This window comes from Sciurus vulgaris, assembly GCF_902686455.1.
Source record: "Sciurus vulgaris genome assembly, chromosome: 7".
NCBI lineage: Eukaryota > Metazoa > Chordata > Mammalia > Rodentia > Sciuridae > Sciurus > Sciurus vulgaris.
This window is the reverse complement of record NC_136467.1, coordinates 37,652,720-37,677,996: the sequence shown is the minus strand read 5'-3', so window position 1 is coordinate 37,677,996 and position 25,277 is coordinate 37,652,720. Positions and strand designations below refer to the sequence as shown.

The window sequence follows — 25,277 nt, the reverse complement described above, 5'->3', positions numbered from 1 at the left end:
TCACCAGTACTCCCTGCCCAAAAAAAATGGTTGATTTATTTTTACGGTTGGTGTTTTAAGCAACTGCATTTGGAGTAGTTTTTAATTCAGTGATAGCTAACTGAATAGGGGGATGACTTTTTTTGTGTGTAAATCTCATAGAACTTTTGATTCATCAAATTCAATGCATGTACATATTTTAGTTGGACTGTTACAGTTTTAAAGGTAAAAACAAATAAGACAAACAAAAAATAAAAACAAAACAAAACAAAGGCCCTTTTTTCAGCAGACTATTGACTGTAGGATGACAAGACCAGGACGTAAATATCATCAATCATTATCTCTACACACACACAAAATAAATATTTGTTTAGTAACTGATAGATGGCATATGAATTAATATATTTTCAGAAGAGTTAATCTATTATCAAATTTATTTTCAGAAAGATTCCAATACTACCCTTCAGTCTGGTTTGAGAGTCACCATTTAATAATATCTTTATTATTCATAATTATAAAAACAGCTAATTAAAGAAAAGTTGTGTTAATTTACACTAATAAACCCAAACTAATTTCTAGATGGTTACATACCATTTGAATTTCTTTTACCCTATGTCCATTCCCAGTTAGTATTCTACTAGACTTTTTATTAATGTTTTTGTTTTACATTTTAGAAATATCTAGTCTTTTTGAAATTGAGTCATTTCCACATTTTATTATTTCCTTCCTCTTGCACTTTTAGGACACACAGCAAGTTCCATTGTTCTATTCTATGTAATCAAATACATTGTTTATGGCTTTTCATTATATTTATAACCTGAAAGTTATTTCAAATAGAGACATAAGCCACTTTTACTTGAAATGAAACTTTTTTTATTCTACTTCAAATTTCTTTTGCTGTGTGTTACAAAGTTAATGATACAATTTGACCTATTGTTTTTAGATTGATAAATAGACGAGCAATCAACTAAATAACTCTTCTTTCAACTCCAGATGTGCAGTTTCCACTTTATCAAATAGAAAGTAATACACTATAATAACGTCAGTTTCTAAGCTAGAAAATGAATGCCTGTTTGGGCACAGTAGAATTGAATTCAAAGCATTATTTGGATGTCTCTATGACAACTAGTTCTGCTATTATTAAGGTAATTTATTGATTCAGCTTTTGATTTTTGGTAATGTACATTATAATTTATAATAACCTTGTTAAATTTTAATATTGGAAGGATAAATCCTCCCTCATTATTCTATTTTTTAAATATTTGTGGAATATTTTGTTTGTTTATTCTCCCCAAAACCCAAGGACCAACATTATAATCATTATCATTATAATATAGAAATTATGTTTATCATTGGATGAAACTTAAAAATAATTCAGATACAAATGATTTATTTATAATATGTGGTTTTCTGATTTAAATATTTAATGTGTTTATTTTTAATAATAAGGAAAGATTATAGTATTTTTAAGTAAATAAATAAGGCCAAATATATAATATGCAATACATATTTACTGAATGGTTATAAATGATATTTTGACTAAATATATATTCCTTTTAATACATATGTATTTTACATACATATTTTTACTTTATATATTTGGTTTTTATTCTGTTATCTCACCAAACTCACAGATTCTAACATTCTAATTTTTATTTCATTTGATTCTATTAATTTTTGGGATATTGTTACTATCTGCAAATAATGATTATCACCTCATTTCTAAAAATTTTGTAATCTGTACATTTCTGGCCATATTTACATATCTGAAAGTTGAAAACAATACTAAATCAGAGTCAAAATAAACACTTTTATGGGAACAACATTTCTTTTGTGTGCGTCTCCTGAAGTGCTGCATTTCTAAGTGCCTCTACCTGACTCCAGCACACACTTGGCCCTATGACCCTCAGCCATATCTGTCTCATGCTCTGCATTTATTTTCTAGAATTCTAATGGTTTAAATTTTCATGTTGCTTAAAAAAAAAAAAAACTAGGGCAAAGATACCAAAAACCATTCAACTATATACTTCCAACAGATTAATTTTACTGTATGTATAAGTTACATTTCAGTAAAGGTATTAACTTAAAAAAATTGGAGGTAGGAAAGATGAACAGTTAAATTACAATATCAAAAAGTCAGTTGAACTGACACTCTTGAAAATTCCTAGTAGGAATGCAAATTGTGAGAGTCTTTATGAAGCAAGATTTGGCAATACATATCAATGTTTTAAAAACATCTTTACTTATGAACCTATAATTTTATATGTGAAATTATAATTATTAGAATGCAGGTAAAGTTTTAATTAAAAAGGTTATTTGTTATAGTACAAATGACCATGAGTAGATTTAATCTCTCTCTCTCTCTCTCACACACACACACACACACACACACACACATATATATTTAATGACATAGCCACATTCTTGGAAACTAATTTCTATTATGTTAAATCATGTGTCTATATATGTGTGGGTGTATGTTGCACTAGAAAACAATGGAAATAAATGTGCCAAATATTAATTCTATGTAGCTTTGGAGATAGAATTAAATGGAATTTTTATTTACATCCCTGATTTTCTTCCATTTTCTAATTTTCCACAAGATGCATGTCTTATTTGTGAAACTGGGGAAAATAAATTTTTTTTATAACTTTTAGAAAGTTAGGTTCCTTATGTCTATACAAAATCCTGAACATGAATGTTTATAGCAAATTAATTTATAATGTCAAAACTTAAAAGTAATCAAGAGGTAATTCTGAAAGTGAGTAGATAAATAAACTGTGGTACATGCAGAGAATGGAGTATTATTCAGTGCTAGAAAGAAATGTATTACAAAGGGCCATGAAAAGCTATGGAGGAATATTAAATGCAAATTAGAAAGTAAAACAAACTAATCTGAAAAGGCTAAATTACCATATGATTCCAACTATATGACATTCTGGGAAAGGCAAAACTATGAAAATTGTAGAAGGATCAGTGGTTTCAAGGGGCTTGGGGGTAGAGAGAGATAAAAAGATGGTGCACAGATGATACTTAGGGCAGTGAAACTATTTTGTCTGATACTATAATGGTGGACACATATAGTGATACATTTTTTTAAAAAGCCATAGACTATATAACACTTAGACTGAACCGTAATGGAAACTATGGACTTTGGGTTTTAATGATATGTCAGTAAGGACTCATCAATTGAAACACATGTCACTCTGATGTGAATTTCTGTGGGTAGCAGGGGAGAACTGTGGTATATGTGTTTTATAGGGTTTAGGGCGTATACGGAAATTCTACTTGTGTTCCGATGGAAGAACCTCTAAATAAATTCAGTGTAAAAAGAATAATGTGTCCTACTCATCAGTTAAGAGTCAAGGACCTGAAGACCTAACCACACAATTTAAGAGCAATCTGGTTTCTCTCATGGTCCTTCCATGGTCATACTGTTGAGATGACAGCATAAGGAGTTTTCAGAAGAATTGTGCAAATAAGAAAGTGAGATAGTAAGAACAAGGAGTTATGAAACAGATCTTAGAAGATAGACATAAAATATTATCACAATGAAAACTTGTATAATGGTACCAGCTGTGGAACAGTCTATTTTAAGTGTTCTTTCTGTCAAAATTCTTTTCAGATGCTCAAATGCACAAAGGTGGGAAAAAAGATTATTTTAACCTAGAACTGCAAAGTCTTTTTGTCTTCCAGATAATACACATAGTTGTTATGCAAAGACCAAGGACTTATAGAAATAATCTGATCATGTACTAAAGTGCGGAGGGAAAGTTGACCAAAAAAAATAGAACTGTCAATTACTGTAAAAGCTTGAATTTATTTTGCATGTTGATGAATTCACATTTCTCAATAAATTTTGAACAGAATATTCCTTTTTTATAGGAAAGTATTTTGTATAATAGACACAGCAGAAATTTTTAAAAAAACTTTTGCTTAAGTGAGCACAGTGGGAAGAAAGTGCCTTCAGAGAAACTGACCCAGAAAATTTGGAAGAATGCCTCTTAGTTCCTTGGAAAGCAAGTTGTCTGAAAAACATGTAGCTCCAGGTATGGCTATTCTATAACTAGTTCCATCATAATATACAGATAGAAAAACAGAAGTAAATTCTGCCTTATGTCTTTTTAAAAATAAGTCCTTCAAAAAACAGAATATAGAAATGTTATTCACTCTAAAGCTATTAAATATATTTTAAACATCTTTGTAATAATTTTATTAGAGTATTATACGAACGAATTTTAGTCAGATAAAAATTATCTATAATCATAATAACATGGTTAAAGATGAAATATTTAGTCATTTCAGTGGTACATTAAAATACAAAGACTGACTGACCATTGAAGGTAATATCATATATAGTCTTTGAGGACATTATCCAAATAAATAAGACATTTTATTTTGAAAATGTTAATGAGTCACATATTTTGGAACCAGGCAGAAAGGAACACATTTCATACATCCTAATCATTTAATCTGAATCAATTTCATGTGGAAGCATTTCTATTAATCCAATTTTTGTCATGTTTTATTCTTAATACTTTCATAAATATTTCATATGTTCAGAAGAGTATGTAAAATAAAGTTAGTAAACATGGTAACTTCAGACAAAATAACATAAATGTGGCTACTAGAAAATTTAAAACCATTAATGTAGTTCATATTTTATTTCTATTGAATGGTGCTGGTATCAATTTCACAAAGATATTTACTAATTGCTATGGTTTGCATCTAAAATGTCTCCCAAAGGCCATGTGTTAACAACTTGCTTTCCAGGCTGCAGCAACATTGGAAGGATGTGCCTTTATTAGGAGGTGGGACCAAGTAGAAGAAGTGAGGTCGCTAGAGGTGTTCCCTCCAAGGGGATTTTAAGCCCTGGTTCCTTCCTCCCTCCACCAGCCCCCCTGATTTCTGGTCAACATAAGGTGAGAAAGTGTTCCACCACATGATCCCTGTTCTCATATTTGGCCCTGTCACAAGCCCTAAGCCATGAAGACAAGCAACCATAGATTGAAACCTCCAAAACCATAATTTAAAAAAAAAAGAAAACAACTTTTCATCCTTCAAAGAAGGAAACTGAAACTTTCTAAAACTTAAGTTTTAAAAGAAACTTTTTCCTTCTTTTCTCAGATGTTTTGTCACAACAGCAGACATCTCACTAACACACAGTGTGACTCTGGGTATGTTAGTTGGCCTCTCGGTAACTATTTTCTCATCTGTAAAATATGAATTCAACCCATAACCTATCTAAATGTAATAATACTCAGAATAGAGTCTGACACCTTATCAGTACCCTCATTTGGGTGTGTGATATGGACAGGATGGAGTATAGCATAGAACACTGTCCATCTCTAAATTTACTTCCGCATTTCCTACATACCTCCTCCTTCCTTCAGAAAAAAAAATTCCTATGTAATAATACAAATCACATAGTAGGGTTTAAAAATGTGAAAAGAATAATTTTTTTGGTCTACCTTTGTAAATTTTAAAAGTAGTTTACAGATGTTTCCTCAGCATTCCTTGAACATATGGTTGAGAGACACAATGTAAACATGCTATTTGGGGGATGGCAGGGAAGGACTGTTAATCATAAAGATGTACTGAAACATATTCAGTATATTTCTCATGACTAAAGAGGAGACATTTATTATTCATGCTTCATAACACTATAAAGGAGGGATAAATCTTCTAGGAGGTGATCTAGAAATTTGGATCTTCACTATAAACCAAATGTTATGTGATTTACCAATCTATGGGGATAAAGCAAGCAACTACCAAGTATCAAGATTTATTTTTGTTGTGTTTATCAAGAATGGTGTGGTTTCTAGATCATAAAAAAGTCTCAACTAAGAGAGCTATTTTTTAAAGAACAAATTGTGCTTCTAAAGCAGTTTGCTTATTCCTATAGAGAACTGAAATGTTAGCTTTTTATTTCTTTTAATTTAATTGAACATTATTTGAGTTGAGATAGATATACAAAAACATTTTATCGGATGCAACCAGTGTATATATTGGAAGTTCAGTTTCCCATTTATATTGTAGCAAAAAATCAGATTTCAGTTTGATTCATGAAAGTTGCTTTCCCAAATTCCTGAAAAACCTTACTTCCTTGACTTTTGATTGAGCTCAAATTTTCTAGAGTTCCATCTATAAAACTGTTTATTAGTCAAAGGACAGTATCTTTTTCCAGTAGATTTCCTTTCTATTAATTGGAAAGAAATAATTCTGGGGACCTTCCCAAGGTTTCTTTAAAACTTCTGAGTTACCATGTGGAATTGAAGATCTATGTTTACATATTTTAATTCAAAAGAATGAATGATGACAGCCAGCAAAAATGGTGGAATAAAGACTTCTAAATTGAAAATCTGGGTTACATAAAATTTTAAAATCCTCTGTCCAGATGCCAGTTTTCCAGTGAACTGAGCAAAGTCTTCAGTACCTACACATGACAAAGGATGTGGATTTAACTCATTTAGTTCAAAAAAGCTATTAAACAGGTGATAATAACAAGCCCTAGAGAAGAGAAGAGAATACAATTTTTACAGAAGCTGACTAGTAACTAGCTAGTAGGAGCTAGTAACTTATTTAAATCCTCCAGCTTTTTTACAAAAACAAAAAAAATTTATGGACCAAGGAAAAATAAAGAATGGACAATACAAGGATAGGGGAAATAATCCATAGAAACTGTCCTTGAGGAAGCCCAAACATTGGACTTAATAGAGAAAAAATTAAAAGCTCTCTTAAATATATAAGAAAAAGGAAATCAGGTTTATAGAACTAAAAGAAAATACGGGAATCATGTCTCAAACATAGATACATACGCCAAATTTTAAAATGTGCCAATTATGATAAAACAATCTGAGGAAGAGAAAAAAATGTATAAGGAAAAAAAAAAAAAAAAGGAGTCCCAAAGACATATGAGACAAAAGCAAGGCAAGATGTGAAAAATGGGAATTCCAAATAGAGAAGGGAGAAAGGGGTAGGGAAATATATAAAGAAAAAAATGGAAAGATTTCCAAAATTTGATTTTAAAAATTTACACATCCAAGAATCTTAATGTACTCCAAGTAGGATAAATTTAGAGATCTGTGCCTAGATGCTACATTGATCAACTGCTCAAAAACAAGGAGAATTTTGAAAATAGAAAAACAGAAATGATCGATTATATAAAAAGATCTTGAAGACGATTAAAAATTTAGAGCTAAAGGTATAGCTCACTGGGAGATCATATGCTTAGCGTGCATGAGGCCTTGAGTTCTATCCTCAGGGGGGAAAAAATTAAGTGAATTTTTCCTCAGAAACCATGGAGGCCATAGAACACTAGATGATAGATTTAAGATGCCGCAAGAAAAAAGATATCAACAAGAATTCGAAAAAAATAAAATACCTGGGAATCAATCTAACAAAAGAGGTGAAAGACCTTTACAATGAGAACTACAGAACACTAAAGAAAGAAATTAAAGAAAACCTTAGAAGATGGAAAGTTCTCCCATGTTCTTGGATAGGCAGAATTAATATTGTCAAAATGGCCATACTACCTAAAGTGCTATACAGATTCAATGCAATTCCAAATAAAATCCCAATGACGTACCTCACAGAAATAGAGCAAGCAATCATGAAATTCATCTGGAAGAATAAGAAACCCAGAATAGCTAAAGCAATCCTTAGCAGGAAGAGTGAAACAGAGAGTATCATCGCAATACCAGAACTTCACCTATACTACAAAGCAATAGTAACAAAAATGGCATGGTATTGGCACCAAAATGTAGATCAATGGTAGATCAATGGTAAAGAATAGAGGACACAGACACAAACCCAAGTAAATGCAGTTTTCTCATACTAGACAAAGGTGCCAAAAACATGCATGGAGAAAATATAGCTTCTTCAACAAATGGTGCTGGGAAAACTGGAAATCCATATGCAGCAGAATGAAACTAAACCCCTATCTCTTACCCTGCACAAAACTCAACTCAAAATGAATCAAGGACCTTGGAATCAGACTAGAGATGCTGCATCTTATAGCAGAAAAAGTAGGTCCAAACCTTCAACTTGTTGGCTTAGGATCAGACTTCCTTAACAGGACTCCCATAGCACAAGAAATAAAAACAAGAATCAATAACTGGGATAGATTCAAACTAAAAAGCTTTCTCTCAGCAAAGGAAACTATCAGCAATGTGAAGAGAGAGCCTACAGAGTGGGAGAAAATCTTTGCCACTCATACTTCAGATAGAGCGCTAATTTCCAGAATCTATAAAGAACTCAAAAAACTCTACACCAAGAATACAAATAACCCAATCAACAAATGGGCTAAGGAAATGAACAGACACTTCACAGAAGAAGATCTACAAGCAATCAACAGATATATGAAAAAATGTTCACCATCTTTAGTAATAAGAGAAATGCAAATCAAAACTACCCTAAGATTCCATCTCACCCCAATTAGAATGGTGATTATCAAGAATAGAAGCAACAATAGGTGTTGGCGAGGATGTGGGGAAAAAGGTACACTCATATATTGCTGGTGGGGTTGCAAATTAGTGCAGCCACTCTGCAAAGCAGTGTGGAGATTCCTTAGAAAACTTGGAATGGAACCACCATTTGACCCAGCTATCCCACTCCTTGGCCTATACCCAAAGGACTTAAAATCAGCATACTACAGAGATACAGCCACATCAATGTTTATAGTTGCACAATTCACAATAGCCAGATTGTGGAACCAACCTAGATGCCCCTCAATTGATGAATAGATAAAGAAACTGGATATATATAATGGAATATTACTCAGCCATAAATAATAATAAAATTATGACATTTGCAGGCAAATGGATGAAATTGGAGAATATCATGCTAAGAGAGATAAGTCAATCTCAAAATACCAAAGGATGAATGATCTTGCTGATAAGCAGATGATGATACATAATGGGGGGTAGGAGGGAGGCAAGAATGGAGGAAGGAGGGACTATATAGAGGGAAAAGAGGGGTGGGAGGGGTGGGGGGAAGGAAAAGATAACAGAATGAATCAAACACCATTACCCTATGTAAATGTCTGATTACATAAATGGTATGCCTCTACTTCATGTACAACCAGAGAAACAAGTTGTACCCCATTTGTTTACGATAAAAAAATTAAAAAAAAAAAAAGAATTCTCTATGCAAGGAAGTTGTCCTTTAAAACTGAAGAACAATTTGAGACACTTTCACATGAACAAATCAGAGAGATTCTGTCCCTATGAAACTTTCCATAGAAGAAATACTAAAGGGAATCCTTCAAACTGAAGTGAAAGGACACAGGGCAGGAAGTCTATTCCATATGAGGAAATAGAGTTCTGATAAAGGCAACTACAGAAAGAAATATGAAAGATAGTTTAAATGTAGCCTTTTGTTTGAAAAGATTGCTGTTTCTTGTTACTTAAAAAATAATTGCATAACCAATAACTTTAAATCTGTGTTGTTGAGAATACAATGTATAAAGAAGTAACTTATAATAACAGCGTCAGGCAGAAATGGAGTTACAGAGGAGATAAGCTTTATAGTTAAAATTAAATTAGTTAAGCCAAAATAGATTGTTACAAATTAAAATGATAATTGTAAACCTAAGGAAACCACTTGAAAACAATAAAAAAAAATATTTTAAAAAATGGTCTGCTGGTTTCCATTTAAGAAGTTTGACAGTTGTCACTTGACACTTGACTCTAACAATAAGAATAAATGTGAACAAAATGAAGAATCAACAACTTTTCTTAGATCTGAGGTCATAGGGTAAATCACTGCTACCCAAAATTGAAGACAAAGGCAAATATCTAAAATCACAACTTACCAGAGCACAAATTTCCAAGTAAACTCCTCCAGGGGAACAAGTACTGTAGAAAAAAGTCTGAACTAAAATTTGGGAAATTCCTGGAGGTTTAGAGGGGACAAGCCTAAGAGTTAAAAACTTGAGGGGACCTAGTCATAGGAGGGCCTTTATACTTTCATAATTTTTACTGCCCAAAACTTGACCAAATTCTCCTAGTGAATATCAGAGATAAAACCCCATATGATTCTAGCAGGAGAGAGGGTAAAGGAACCATTTTGAAATAGGTCAGAGCATTCTGTCTTAAGACATTTCCTTAAAAAAAAATAATTTACCAAATACTAAACAATTAGGATTTTATTACATCTTAACTGACCTGAGTGAAGAACAATACCCCAATCCAATGTACTCTGATCCTCCACTTTAGGGGAGGAAAATACCCACCTCCAGCCTGATCTACCCATCCTATCCCAAGGCAAGTGACAAAAAGTATTTGTACAGAACTATAGAATGCTACTCCTCACCCTACATATTACCACTATATTACTTAAGACCTGTTTACTACAGTTCTTTTTACCCAGCATGTCACATCTGGCTATAAAGTAAAAAATAAGAAAATAAAAATAAATAAAAAATTACAAGGTATTCTAAAAGGCAAAAACATACTTCAAAGATCAAAAACAAACATGAAAATCAGACTTAAATTTGGTATGGCATGTTATAATTATCAGACCAGGAATTTATGATTAACACGCTGCTAATGGGTCTACAGTAGAGAGCATGCAAAAACAGATGGACAATGGAAGCAAACAGATGGACATTCTAAGAAATTATTTAAATGCTAGGAGTCAATAATGCTGCAACATAAATACAGAATGTTGGGTTGATCGGTAGACTTGACAGGATGGAGAAAGAACCATTGAGCCTGAGGATATGTCAGTAGAAATTTCCAAGATAGCAAAGTAAAGAAAACAACAACAACAACAAAAATACCCCAGAATACTTAAGAACTGAGATAATGAGACAATACTTTTTAAAAATTTGTAAAATATTCTTAATGGGAATACCAGAAGGGAAAGGCAGAAAGAATAGAAACAATATTTGAAGCAATAATGACTGAAAACTAATACCAAATTAACATTATATACCAAACCAGATTCAGAAAGCCAGAAAGCTCAGAAAACAGGAAGCAGGTAAATGAAAAAAAAAAAAAAAAAAGAAAGAAAGAAAGAAAGAAAGAAAGAAAAAGAAAAGAAAAGTTGATATTGAAACTTCAGGAAATCGAAAATGGATATTTATCTACTATTTCAATCAAAAACAATAGATTATACATTCTTTTCAGGTTAACGTGAATGTTCACTATTATAAACCACATTGTGTGAACCATAAAATACTCCTTAACTAATTTAAATGGATAGAAATCTTAAAATGTCAGCTCTCAAACCATGATGGAATTAAAATGGACATCAATAATAGAAAGACAGCTGGAAAATCTCCAAATACTTGGATATTAAACAACATGCTTCTAAATAAATAAAGTAGAAAGCTTAGGAAAAAAATTTTAAAAATGTTGTAAACTAAACAAGAGTAAAGATATAATATCAAAATCTGTGTGATCCAGTAACAGATATTCTTCAAGGGAAATTTATAGCATTTTATGCACATATTAGAAAAAGAGAAAGAAGTTTCCACCTTAAGAAACTGGAGGCAGCGGGGATTGGGCATGATGGCGCATGCCTGTTATTATCCCAGAAACTTCAGAGATTGCACGTTTGAGGCAGGAACTAAAAGCAAACAAAACGAATTGGAAAATACACAATTCAACAGTAAGAGTTGGAAAATTCAATACTCTACTTTCAATCATGCATAGAACTAGACAGAATATTTACGAGAAAATAGAATACTTGAACAACACTATAAACAAACAGGTATCTTTAGAACGTTCCATCCAAAGATAGTAAAATGCACTTTCTTTTTAGGTATATATAGAACATTGTTCAGTATAGGTCATTTTTTGCTATAAAACAAACTGCAATGGGTTTTTAAAAACTGAATCATATGAAATATGACTTCTGACACAACAGAATGTTATTAGAAATTAATAACAAGAAAATTTGGGGAATTGGGCAAATAAGGCAAGATGTTTTAAAACAACACTGAATTTTCTTAAATTTAAACTCTAAATGGAGTTTAAATTCAAAGTTTTAAATATAGAGTAAGATTTTGCTGCTGATGAGATTTATTAAAAATAGTAATGGTTTTATTTTTACCATTCTTCCTAGTGGCAAATGTAGAATTACTTCTTTATCTGAGATCATTTTCAATACCACCCAGAGGTCCTCTCTGGAAAGAAACATTCTCTGATCACCACCACTGTATCCCTCTATTTTAATCCTGATTCTTACAATAAAACTAGTTCATAAACATATTTTTTAAGTTTTTGTTAAATATGCAAAACTATCAGACCAATTGAAATTGAAAGCTGAAAGGGTTATTCAAAAGAGCAACTTCCCACATTAGACCTTACCTGAAAGTTAAGTGTTTTCACTATTCTAATAAAAAACACCCTTTCTACAAGAAAATTTTAGTCATTTTAACTAAGTAAATTATTATTATGTATATCTTGTCTTTAACACTGTAGAGATCATATCTATAAATAAGATTCAGCTTTAACCCTCGGCAACCTTATTATCTACTAGGTGGATAATGTCAGGCAAGCATGCAGATAACTTCAATTACATACAAAATGCAATACATACAATAATTAAGACATGCAAAACAACAATGGTTCCAAAAGGGAGTTGTTATATCTAATTAGAGTACTTAGGAAAGGTTTCTTATAAAGCAGTGATTCTCAACCTTGGCTGTCTGTTCGTGTTACCCCAAGAACTTTAAAAAACCTTGGTGACCAGTGAAAAAAAATTGAATATCTTATGCGAATGACCTAATCATCAAGAATTTTAAATCTCCCTAGGTGATTCCAAAGTGCAGACAACTTTTAGAACCATCGTTGCATATGACAGAGATAAGGAGGGAATTGTTAGACTTGAACAATGGGGTAAGGTTAGAAGTGAAAGGTATAGGATATGAAAGCACTTGGAAGAATCCCCTCCTAGATAACAGCTACTTTATTTTCATTTTCAAACCTCAGCTCAATTACAGCATTCTCTGAAAAGGTTTTCTGGAATTCCTCAATGATAGCAATAATAATCTTAATAATAGTAACAAAAACTGATGCTTTTTTGTGGCCCATGTTATATGCCAGCTATCATCCCAAGACCTGTAAATATATTTCAATATTAGTCCTCCCACACTCCAGGAGATATATAGTATTACTAATCCCATTCTACATGAGAGGAGGAAAAGTATCTTGTCAAGGTTTCATAACTAAAAAGTGGCAGAGTTGGGATTGAAATTGATTTCAGAATTCATGTCTGAAACAGGACCAACTGCAGTCTGATGCTCTATGAAGCCTTGAATAGAGCCCAGGAATACTTCAATCATACTATGAAGTACATTATACCATAAATACTTCCATGTTTTCACTTCCACTACTCTATTTATTCAACATACAGTTATTGAGCATTTTCTCTGTGTCAAAAAATGCATTTGGTACCTGAAGTATAATGTTGCATGTGACAAGGACTCTGAAGGAATTTTAGTCTAGAGCAGAGATCTGCAAATTATAGGCTAAATCCTACTGGCCACATGTTTTGTAAATAAAGATTCATGGGGCCACAACCACAGTCACTGGCTTATATATACTCTACAGCTACCTGTTAGAGTGGAGTGCTTTCTATTTGTTCTTAAATTGATTGAATTAAATGAATTATATATTTTTTAAGAACAGTTCTAGAGTAGGGGAAAAAAGCTACCACTTGTTGATTATTTTTAGAGATGTACATAACTATTAATAACATAGTTTTACAAATATGAAGCGGTTATAACGTAGTATACCTGGAAAATTCATGGGCAGTTCAAATGGTTCTGGAGACACACAACCTTCAATATTCTCACAAATTTCAGCTATAATCTTCTTAATTTTGAGACCAGTGATTTTAATCACTTCTCCTGTTGACAAACAGCATTCATTTCCAAACATTTCGTAAACAGAGCCTGAAAGGAAAGAAAAGTAAAAGCAGATTTTAAAAAGGAATTAAACAGTGAAGGACAAAGTAGGGGTAAAAAGTCTCATGTGAGGTGTTTTTGCTCAGTTCCTCTCTTAGTTCCCTACTAAACAGGAGTTTAATCAAGCTTGGCAAATTGTACACCACGTACCAGGAAGTATATTAGATTTTCACTCTATCCACTGGGCAAAGTGTAAACAATCTTGTTTTTGCATTATTATAAATTGAATTTGTGGTTTCCTCAGTACCTTTAGCTCATCTGTCCAAGGTCAAACGACAAACATGCCTTTCACTGATGGGACTTACGATCTATTTTTGTTGAGTCATAAAATTAGGCTCATATAAGTCAACAATGATTTAAGTAAGTAATGCAAACAGGATTGTAATACAATCCCAGATCGAAAGACAGGTCTGCACCCCAGGACTTTATATGAAAAGCACCAAATTTGTTAGATCTGGTCCTCTTCATTATTGTGAATATAAGACTGTCCATTTTTATCTGTTGGTTTTTCATATACTGAAAACAACTTTCAATACCTTTATGGCAATAGGGGGCAGACCAGCCCAGATAAACAGAATCTTCACTGCAGTTCAGGATTTTCAGTCTCCTTCTGACAAACCTTTCATCATAGATTCTAAAGTTAAGCTTTTCATCCATTTTTCCTTTTTTTGTCCCCTGATGAAAGGACAAGGGGCAGTGAAATAACCAGAGAATGAGCAATAGGAAAGTGGAGAAGCAGTAGTGCTGAACAATCTACCCCAGCAAAAAGAGAACAACCCCAAACCATGACTCCGGCATGCTACTGCACTACAATCATGAAGTAAAAAGGCCGATGTAAGTTAATGCAGAACTGAAACTTTATTTAAATGGAATATTAATTTTCCCTAACCTTCAAGGTGGTTCATATCTTTTTTTTTTTTTCCTCATGGTGCTGGGGATTGAACTCAGGCCCTTATACATGCAAGGCAATCACTCTACCATCTGAGCTATATCCCCAGCTCCAGTTGATAGCCTCTTAACCACACTAAATTTAAAGTATATGAGGACAAAGTTTTAGGTTTGCTTGATTTCTGAATACTCCTTCATAGACCCTGGCCTAATATATAGTAGAACTTGAAAATATTTTTATGGCATTAATGGTTATCTTTAAAGTTATTAAGCCTGGCATTCATTCTAGCTCTACAATTCAATTCTTCAATTACATTGGAGTCCCAACAGGTAAAGGGACACACTCAAATTAAAACAATTTAAGACAGTTTAACATATGGGCTATTTGCATAGAGGCACCGCCAGCCCCAGGCAACCCAAGAAAATTAATGTCCTGATCTTGTGCTTTTTCCAAGTACCTCATTAGACAATTTCCTTCAGAAACCAAAGGACTAGGGAGCTGTTAATAGCCCCATAAAGGTCCACCATCCAGAGTGGAAATGATTCCAGTACACCAATATTACTGTCCCTTAGCTAATGAAGAGTAGTTTTGTAAGCTAGTTTGTATTTGTCCCTCAACAACACCCATTTTTTAATCATATTATTTTATCATATTATTTCCTTAACTAGTTAAATTCTCATAATTTCATTAACTGTAATATATAGAATTATCAGCAATCTCAAGTCTTTGTGAAACAAACTGAGGCATGAAAACAAACAATAAAAAAATCCACAATGGCATTTCCTCTGATAAACTTAGAGTAGCTGTTGCTATGATCCTCATTTGTCAATTAATCCCATGCTAACATTTTCCCTCCTAAGTTTTACTCACCCTGTGTTTAACTTTTTGTGAATTTAGTTTTTATTACTTCCAATTCAATTTCAAACTTTATTAATAACATATCAATCTCCCTTCTCCACTGAGTCAGCAAATGTTAGTAAAAGCCTACTGTGGATCAGGTTTTGTGATTGGCAGTAGGTATCAGACAAAATGCAGTCAACTTCACCAGAACCTTTGCTTGGAAGAAAATAGACAAGTACTGCTAACGATTGCAACAGATTATGAGAAAGGTGTAATATAGGCAATAGAGGACATTGTGGGAGCACATCAGAGGTGTTTAATTAAGTAATTACATGGGGAAGAAATTACAGGAGAATTCCTGGAGGAGATGAGAGCTGAGCTGGGTTTTAAAGGATGTCACAAGATTCTAGGATAGGCAGAGGAAATAGTATTTGAAAAGGCCCTGACATGTGAAAGAGTCTGACACATTCTGGAAACTTCAAGTAGTTTGTTATGTCTAAACTGTAAAGTAAAAAAAAGGGAAGTGGTTAAAAAAAGAGACTAGAGAAGAACATAGAGGGAGTCAGATTGTGAAGTCTTTCGAATCAAAAGTATATAGGAAAGATCAGTGGAGTAGAAGAAAGAGATGGAGAGGGAGAGAGGAAGGATAAGAGGAGGAAATGTGGAATGAACTTAAAATCACGTTATTTTCACATATAAATGTCCCATAGGGAATTTAACCTTTATGTGTATATAGAAAGTACCAATAAAAAATAGATTTAAAAACAAGCAAAAAGGGGGGCTGGGGAAATAGCTCAGTCGGTAGAGTATTTGCCTTGTAGGCACAAGGCCCTGGGTTCGATCCTCAGCACCCAAAAAAAAAAAAAAAAAAAAAAAAAAAAAAAAAAAAACAAGCAAAAAGAATGAGTAGAGGAAGGAGAATAGGGAGACAGAGGAGAGGAAGGAAAGTGAGGTTGGGATGGGGAATGAGGACTGAAATCAAAGTCCGTGCATGTATGATTTTGTCAGAATGAACTCAATTATTGTGTATAATGAGAAGAAAAATGCTCTAATTTAAATAAAAAAAAAAAAAAAAGGAGCCATTTGAAGTCTGAAGCATCCTCAAAGTCAAAGAATCTTCACTTCCACTTCTCATGGTCCAAGAACAAATTCTGATTTAATAACAGGCCATTTGTACTCTAGACATTTGCTATCCAGAGTGTGGTCCACTGTGTCACCTGGGAGCTTATTAGGAGCTTACCCAGACTCCAGATCTGCTGAATCAGAACCTGCATTTTTAACAAGATCCCCAAGTGATCTATAAGTACATTACGTTTGTAAAGCACTGGTCTAGGCAACAAAAGTATAGCTGAAGTGGTCTCTATTTTGAGACTGTTACAAAACTAGTCAGAAAGAAGAGGACATGCCACACAGAGAAAATCTCTGGTGTTATTGAGATGAAAGATGCTGTTAGAGGGGACGAGGGAAAGGGAGGATTTTTAAATAGAGAAGTGACATAGTAAGATTTTTCTTTGTCACCTGAAGCAGAACATACTTTATCCTCCAATTTCAGCTGAAGTCTATTGTACTTAATTTCAATGCAATGAGCATCTCATTGTAAATGTTACGTATAGCCAATGGACTAACTTGAAATGCCATCTCTCAAAAGTTTGACCAGAATTCAAAATGAAAAGATAAATTTGTGTGAGATTCTGTATGTATTCTCCAGGACGAGAAACTGCAGAATTCTATGAGGAGACAATTCTGTGAGTTTTGGTAACCATAGAAAAAGCTTTTGACTCTTCAGTTCTCTTTTTAAGCGTCTGTCTTATTATTCTCCAATAAATAAATAAATATATAAATAAATTCACTTCTTTACATCTTATAAGAAAAAGAACGTCATGCAAATTAGGTTAACATTTATCATTTCTTTTTAAGGTTTTGTGACTCCTAATGTTTTTTTAACCAAGAAAGCTGTTAATTCAATTAAATAAAGAAATACTTAGTGATAGTCAGCATTAGAAAGTTAATGACTAAAGTACAGGTGACAAGAACATAAGGCCAATATCAAATCCCTGAAATTGGAAAGTTTCTTGCATTTTGCTATCGCCATTATAATGTCTCTTAAAATACATCTGGCCTCAGTTTTAATATAAAATGGTGTACTTTAAAAATAGACATTTTTAAAATCTCAGAATAAACACATATGTGTAATTGCTTCTTAAATTTTTTCTGAGATGTGTGTCTGAAACATGTTTGTGTATATATAGACATACATATTAAAATGGCTTTTGTTTTATTTTAACCACAAGACATGTACTTTGAATATGCAAGTCTCGAATCTCTTACATCTTTACAGACTGATTCTTTCCAAGTCAGAGCATATGTATTCAGGATAATGCCAAACATCAGAGAAAACTGGAACAAAGCAGCCTGCTTTCAGTGATCAAACATTGCCCCTGAAGGCTGTAATGAAAGAGCCACGTGCCTTTGAAATCACCTTCTCTGTAATGCTACTTTGCTCAATAAAAACGACACGTTAATATCCTTTTATGAGCTCATCCCTTGTTGGACAATCCAAATAAGCAATGCTCTGATCATATCAGAACAGCCAAAACAATTGGTTCAATAGATTTTATTCCCCTCAAAATGAGGCAGGCAGGAAGGAGAAAACTACTTGTTTGGAGGTTTTCTCCTCCTTACTCAAATATACTCTACCCTATACCATAACAAGCCACTCATTCTTTCACCAACTGCTCAACCTGTCAAAGTCCAACCAACTCTAAAGATCTAGGTCATGCTCATCTTCTTCGAAGGGGTCCTTGATCCCCACACCTATATAAGAATTAATTCTCTTCTTGGTGCTCTAATAGCGTTTTGTATGTATTTTTATTATAGCTTTTAAGATGTTATTATCACAACCTGCTGTTAGGATATTATTTTCTGACCATTAATATTATGTATTTTTTGGAATTTGTTTCTAGTAAAGAGATATCATGTTAACCGCATTTACACTCACACACACACAGCTAGAATCAGTTTTTGTCACTTAGTAAATTCTCAATGAATGTTATTACTTTGCTCTACTGTGAAATGACAGCAAATTATCATTTACAATGATGTAGAAGTGGTTATTCTCCATCAACAGTTTAACATACTTTCGACTGAAGATTTTGGTGTGAGTTTTATTTTCAGTTGCTGTGTTTACTATCAAAGATACAAACACATGTGAGATTAGCTGGCCACTTGTGAATCCTAGGCAAGAAATATTGAGGGTAGGTGACTCTGTAGTATGATATTTACCTCCTGAGTTTGCCACTTTACCACTATTAGTTTGCTATCTCTATATTGCTAGACTTGAGGAGGGGGCTCATGTGATGACCTGAGATAAATATGGAGGAGTTAGGAAATTATGTCTGCTATGTATGTTTGATAGTATATGATAATGTATACAGAACCATATTAGATGGGAGTAACTACTGAAGATACCTCTTGGCTTCTCATAAATAAGTGTGACTATTCTTTGCTTAAGAATAGCACAAATTATCAAGAATCAGCAGCACCAAAAGGGGAGCCTTTAAGTGCACAAATTCTTTTATTGGAACCATATTTCTAAACTTGATGGTTGATAAGCCATTAAGAGACCATTAAAGAAATATGCTCAATTTTATATAGTTCACTATAGTAAGGAAGTTTAATGGAGACTATGATTGCAACAGACATTTACATGGCCAGTCGTCCATACAGAGACTGTATCCATTCCCTACAAGGTAGAGACAAAGTCTTTCTCATTATCTAAAGAATACATAGAAAAATAAATGACCACAATATTTGAGTGTAGTACACAAATAAGAAGGTGTGAAACAGTCTGTTGCTTTACTATGGGTAGATAGTAACAGTTTTTTTATTGGATAAAAAATGTATATGCCACTAAGGGCATACCTGCCCATTGATAAGAAATGATCTTTTAAGGTCACTCTTTCTTCACCCTAACATATCAGTATGGGGTGGGGGGACACTGGAATGGAGTGGTAAGCTAAACGATGCCTTCACTAGGAAGAACTAAGCAGAAACCTCTCCAACCTCTAAGGAAATGAGGTTCTTCTTGGTAATTGGGGGTTTAAGTATTATCTAAGACAAGCCTAAAAACAGGAATATGCTCGAGACTGCAGTGTATGTTGGTGGGTCTTTAAAACTCTGAACATGAGGAGAAATGAAAGGTCGGAGCTTGACAACCTAAAACAGCAGATCAAAATGCTAGTAGGACTGCAAACCAGAAAATCCAGCTTTTCCACCACTCTGAGTAAAGTGCATGGCTTTCAGATGCCCAGGTTTTAGCGACATAGGAGGAACAAGTCACAATTTCATATATATCCTGAGAATTATTATTTTATGGCGGAATTTATTAATATATTTTAAAAATTGTACTAAGAGTTTGCAGGAGGCTGTCATGATAGAAGTCATCATCGCAGCTCTTTGTGTCAATAATTATCAAAGCAAATGGATTGAGGATGTGGGTGTATGAAATTAATATCCCTCCTACCTATCCACAAAACATTTGCCTATGATGGTGGAACAATTCAGTGGTTCTTCATCTTCTGACTCATCCATCAAACACTTCTCACCTTTATTCAAATGTCAACCCAAAATGACATCACAAATAAGAGAAACCGTTCTTAAATGAACAAAATTGCATTGGAAATTCGTTTACTGTTTTAGGGGGGACTTAGTTTCAAGTACATTTTACATATTTTATATACTTGCCTATGCTTTATAAATTAAATGTTAAGTAAATCTACTGGAGACCTCTATAGCCACTTAAAATTATAAACCTGTTCTCCACTTCCATTTAATGAATATAAATGTACTGATTGTATTGATTATACAGGGCCTCAACTGCACTATAAAGTGTTCACACAATACATAATAAACAAAGCTTTACTATGCTATATACTTCCCTAAGTTCATTAACATTAATAAAGCATTTCATTAACTATTCTGCTTGTGAATTACAGTTTAGAAATCAGAGTCAAAATTCAGATTTTTTTTTAATAGAAATGTTGGAGACCCTGTCCATTGAATTAAATAAAAATGATTCTGGTATTTTGTGTCTTTAATTCTTTTACTTAATTTTTACCATTTGTTTATATTGTATTTTTTTGAAGTATTAGTCCATGATAAATTGGAAGAAGAAAACAAATTGGGCTTTTACCACACATAGTTTGAAAGCCCTTCCTAAATGCACTAAGTTAAAAAAAAAAATGACCACAGACAAAGCAGTTTCAAAGAATTAGAAAGAATAAAGAGTAGAAGTCAAACATACTGAGAAAAGGAAAGTTATAAACAAATACACAAAGACTTAGTCTGTGTTATTAACTCTTCTATCTCAATGACACCAGTGGCCTGGGTTCCCTAACTAAAAGAGAGAAATGTAATCAACCTGATAGTAATAGCTCTAATTATGATTTATTACCTTGAGATTCAGATTTCTACATTATGCTCATCTGGGTTGTGCAAGTCACTGCTTGAGCCTAATTGAACTGGGGTGTTTGAATTACTGAACCTACTTATCTAAGTTTTGAAGCCATAAGCAGGGGAAAGCCCCTAGCTGAATTCTGTGAATTTTACCTAAATAGCATTCCAGGTATTCTCCAAGAAAGAGATGGCAAATACCTGAAGTATATTCTGCCACCAAGAATCATCTATGATGTATTTCCATCTAAGTGCAGATGTGGCCTAATAATTGTCTTCAACATGACTTTTCGAAAAGATGGTTTACCAGGCATAAATTATTGTCATCCCAATCCTGCACTGTGACTTGACTTTACTTTTTTTTTGTCCCTTTGGCTGATATTACTTTCAAAGATTTTAATCCTTAAATTGTGATAATTTACCGCCAAGTCTTTTTCAAAAGAAATCTTTTGAAAGATTCTGGGGCAACTGTCTGCATTTAGGTATAAAACATCTAACTTGATAGTGATCACAGCTTTATGTAGTTCAATGGCAGCTGGAGAATGATTTTAAACTTTATTTATATCTCTAAGCAAAATTCTACCAAGTCTAAAGATTTGTTGAATCACTGATCTCTGTGTCAGGAACTTAAATCCCATATGATCTTACTAATATGCTACAGTGACTGAGTCCTTTCCTATTAGTTTTACCAAGTGGTTGTCCAAACTATAGTTGAACATTTTATTGATGAAATTCCATTTATTTTAAGGATTTTTAAAAAAGAACTTATTTTAAGGTAAACTACTTTTGAACAATTATCACAGTTAAAATCCTATTCACTTTGTTAAATGTAATTCCTGTTCAGATATACATATTAGGACTATTTTAGCCCTTGGAATGAAACACACAATTATTTTAGCTCTTCTTCATAGAAGCCTTAAAATGTTTGAAGACAGCTGTCACCAGTTGTCCTTTCTAACAAGTAGAGCTGACAAACAATTGGAGAATAGCCAGGGCTTTGGCTTACCATGTAGAAGCCCATTATAAAATTATTTGAACCACAACTTTCATGGTCGTAAATGTATTCTTGAAGTTTTATAATGTGGTATCCTGCTCATGTGCATAAGCGTTCTTGGAGAGGCTAGATAGTACCAGTCAGGGATGATCAAAGGAAGTTTCACACCAGAAAATAAAATCTTTGTATGAAGATCAGTCAATGGTGAAAGTAATTCCTATAGTATAAAAAGCAAAAATAACTTAAAAATGAGTAGCAAATTAGAAAAACACTAACCTCATCTAAAGCTGGATAACTCCCCTGCATACTTTCCACCATTAAAGTCAAAACATGAGGATTATTTCCCAAGGGAAGGTAATGGAAGTTTTAGTCACTGCTTAATTCTCAGACTTGAAGAATTTTTGAATACTTAGGGAAATAACAGTCTTGAAAAAAAATAGGTTTTATTAGAAGGAAAAAAACGTAGCATCATTGCCAAAATCTTTCTTTATGAATATAAGAATTAAATAACGGAAGACAATTATCATATAGTAGATTTTAAACCAAGAGGGATCTGGTGCATGAAGGAATTTCCCACATAGAAAATCAGAACTTTTTTTCTAACTACAAAGAGAAAAATGACAAATGCACTGTATCTTGCTTCCGAAATTGTTCTTTGTGTTACATCAGAAAAAAAAATGTTTTGCAAATCAAAGCTTTAAGTTTACAAAGTGTTTATGATTTAAAGAGGTAAAAGTCAGGTTTAGAGGAAGAAGGTCAAAGAATTTTTGTTTTGCAGGAAAGAGAATAGAGGATTCCCAGCCTATCTTCTGGGAGAACACCAGGGAAAGAGAAAGGTAAGTTCAATGGAGAGTTGCCCTGGAGAAACTCCTTGGCCTGATTTGGAGAGGCCGTGTGGAGAAATGCATTTCCAAATGACTAAGCGTTCTGTATGATCAACTTCAGGATGCTATTGCTGAAGACTGTGACTAACAGTCATTCAACTAAACTTTAAATCAACCTGAAGAAACAAGCCCAGTTTCTCAGCTTCTCAGTTCTGTCTATTGAAGTCCTTCTTCAACAGTTACCCAAATGTCCAGCAAAATAATATCTACTGATATGTATCAGAGGCAACCACAACCATCTTCAGGTTAGATGATTTACTACAAGAACTCATCGAAGTCAGAAAAGCTGTTATACTCATGATCACAACTTACTACAGAGAAAGGATACAGATTAAAATGAACAAAGGAAACATATTCATAGGCTTAAGTCTAGGAATAATTGTCAGTTGTCCTCTCTCCGGAGAAACATGTACACAGAGCATAATTCTCTAAGCAATGATGGTAAGCAGCATGTCAAACTACTGCCAACTAGGGAAACTCACCTGACCCTTACTGTTCAGGGAATTTATTATTAGTCACACAGGCACGGGCGGCCCATCTGATTAACCTTAACTACTCAATATCCAGGTCCCTCTCCAAGGTAAAATTAATACAATGTGCCCCAGGAACTCAGACAAACAAAAACATGCATTCACCATAAATCACATTGCTAAAATAAACTATCTGTAGTGACCTAAGATAGAGTATATATTAAGACATTCTTACCAGGCAGGATGTTCTAAGAGCTTCTAGGATATGTCCAAGGAGGCCAAAGGTCAGTTTTTTGTTTGGAACAATGAAAGCTGAAACACCCAAAGCTTACTCAGTTAACCCTATTGAGTACTATGTCTCAAAAACTTTCCTTTAGCTTATCAGGAAAAAAAAATACTGTCTATACTGTCTAGGGTTTGGAAAGGGCAAAAAAGATTGTTGTATGTTCTTTCAGAGGAGAGTTGGATATTGCTTACTACACTCTGGGGAATTGTTACAGTCTATAGAGATCTATATCTTTGGATGACATTATATTGCTTTATAGAAAATGAATAGAAATGTATATTATTCTTATCCATAATAATGCAGATAATTGTTTTCCATTGCTATATTTTTCTAGTAGATATAAAATTGAGCTATATCTTATAGAAAAAATAACCCTAAGCATTACATGATTATGGCTGATAATCAGGGTTGAATATACTGTAAATTCATTTTAGTATTTCTGGTTGTATTTGTGTGTGTGTGTGTGTGTGTGTTTTGCTGAGGATCAAGCTCAGGGTCTTATACATGCTAAACATGACATCTACCACTGAGATACTACCTCACCCCTGAACTGGTTTTAATATTTCACTGATTCTCTTTTTTAATGAGTTAAAATCTTTCACACATACATTTTATGTTTATATAGGAGTAAAGTTTTTCACTTGGTGAAAATGTTACTTTATCAATTTCATATTAGTTGTGCAGCATTTGCATCCTCCTTTGTATATGCCTAGTAATTTATAACAGAGAGTAAGTTCCTAGATTTCCAGAAGAGGCTTGAAAATAGAAAGGAAGTCTCCAATGGCTATATTTGGTCTGCATGGTTTTGAAATTCACTCTCCTTACATTTGTAAAATATTATACTGAATTTATACTGTAGATGTTGTCCCTTGTATCTCTATTTTTTGAAAAATTTTACAATGACTTCCCTTCCTTTGTTTACTGACTTATTGACGATTTTTTTTAACTCAAAGATAATAGAATATTAAAGATCTAGCTTATCCTAGAAATATACTAAGTATTCTTGTGTCCTTCTATAAAGTACAATGTTCATTATGAGTTATCTACCTATTGTATCTTATCATTTTGCTTTATAGAGTTTTTCAATGGTTAAATTCTAAAATAAACACTAACTAAAATTATTATAGAGTTATGCCCCTTAATAGGTTTTTTTCAGCTCTACCTCTCTTTTTGGTAAGGATTTTTTAGTCACATTAAATTTAAAATACATAGAATTTCAATATTTTTGGAGTAATGACTTTTTTCTATTTTATGTTCAAAGGAGTCACTGGGAAATTTAAAACTACCATAAAATTCAAAAGTGCCTTCCAAGAGCTCATTTTTCCTGTGTTTCTATAAAGTTTTTAAAATAATGTGGAAAATTTCATAACAAATTAAACTGACATGCATAGTATTAAAGAATTCTCAATATTCACTTTTTTATTAAATAGTTTCTATCACCCATTGAGAAACTAATATTGTCTAATCCAGAGCACCAAACCAAGTACTATCTAAAGATATTTTTAAAAAAAAGCAAAGAATCTCTTTTCTTAAAAGGCATATGTTCTAAGTAGCTGGAGAAGAAGG

The 25,277-nt window shown here is 33.1% G+C and overlaps 1 protein-coding gene across 3 annotated transcripts in view; it reads right to left on the bottom strand.

Annotated features, from left to right (window-relative positions):
• THEMIS (thymocyte selection associated) overlaps positions 1-25,277 on the bottom strand; it is a 195,841-nt gene that overhangs the window by 139,861 nt on the left and 30,703 nt on the right. For all 3 annotated transcript variants that reach the window (XM_079148196.1, XM_079148195.1, XM_079148197.1), the window contains exon 2: positions 13,727-13,885. In XM_079148196.1, the coding sequence (XP_079004322.1) occupies positions 13,727-13,885 (159 nt within the window). The remainder of the gene's footprint in view (positions 1-13,726; positions 13,886-25,277) is intronic.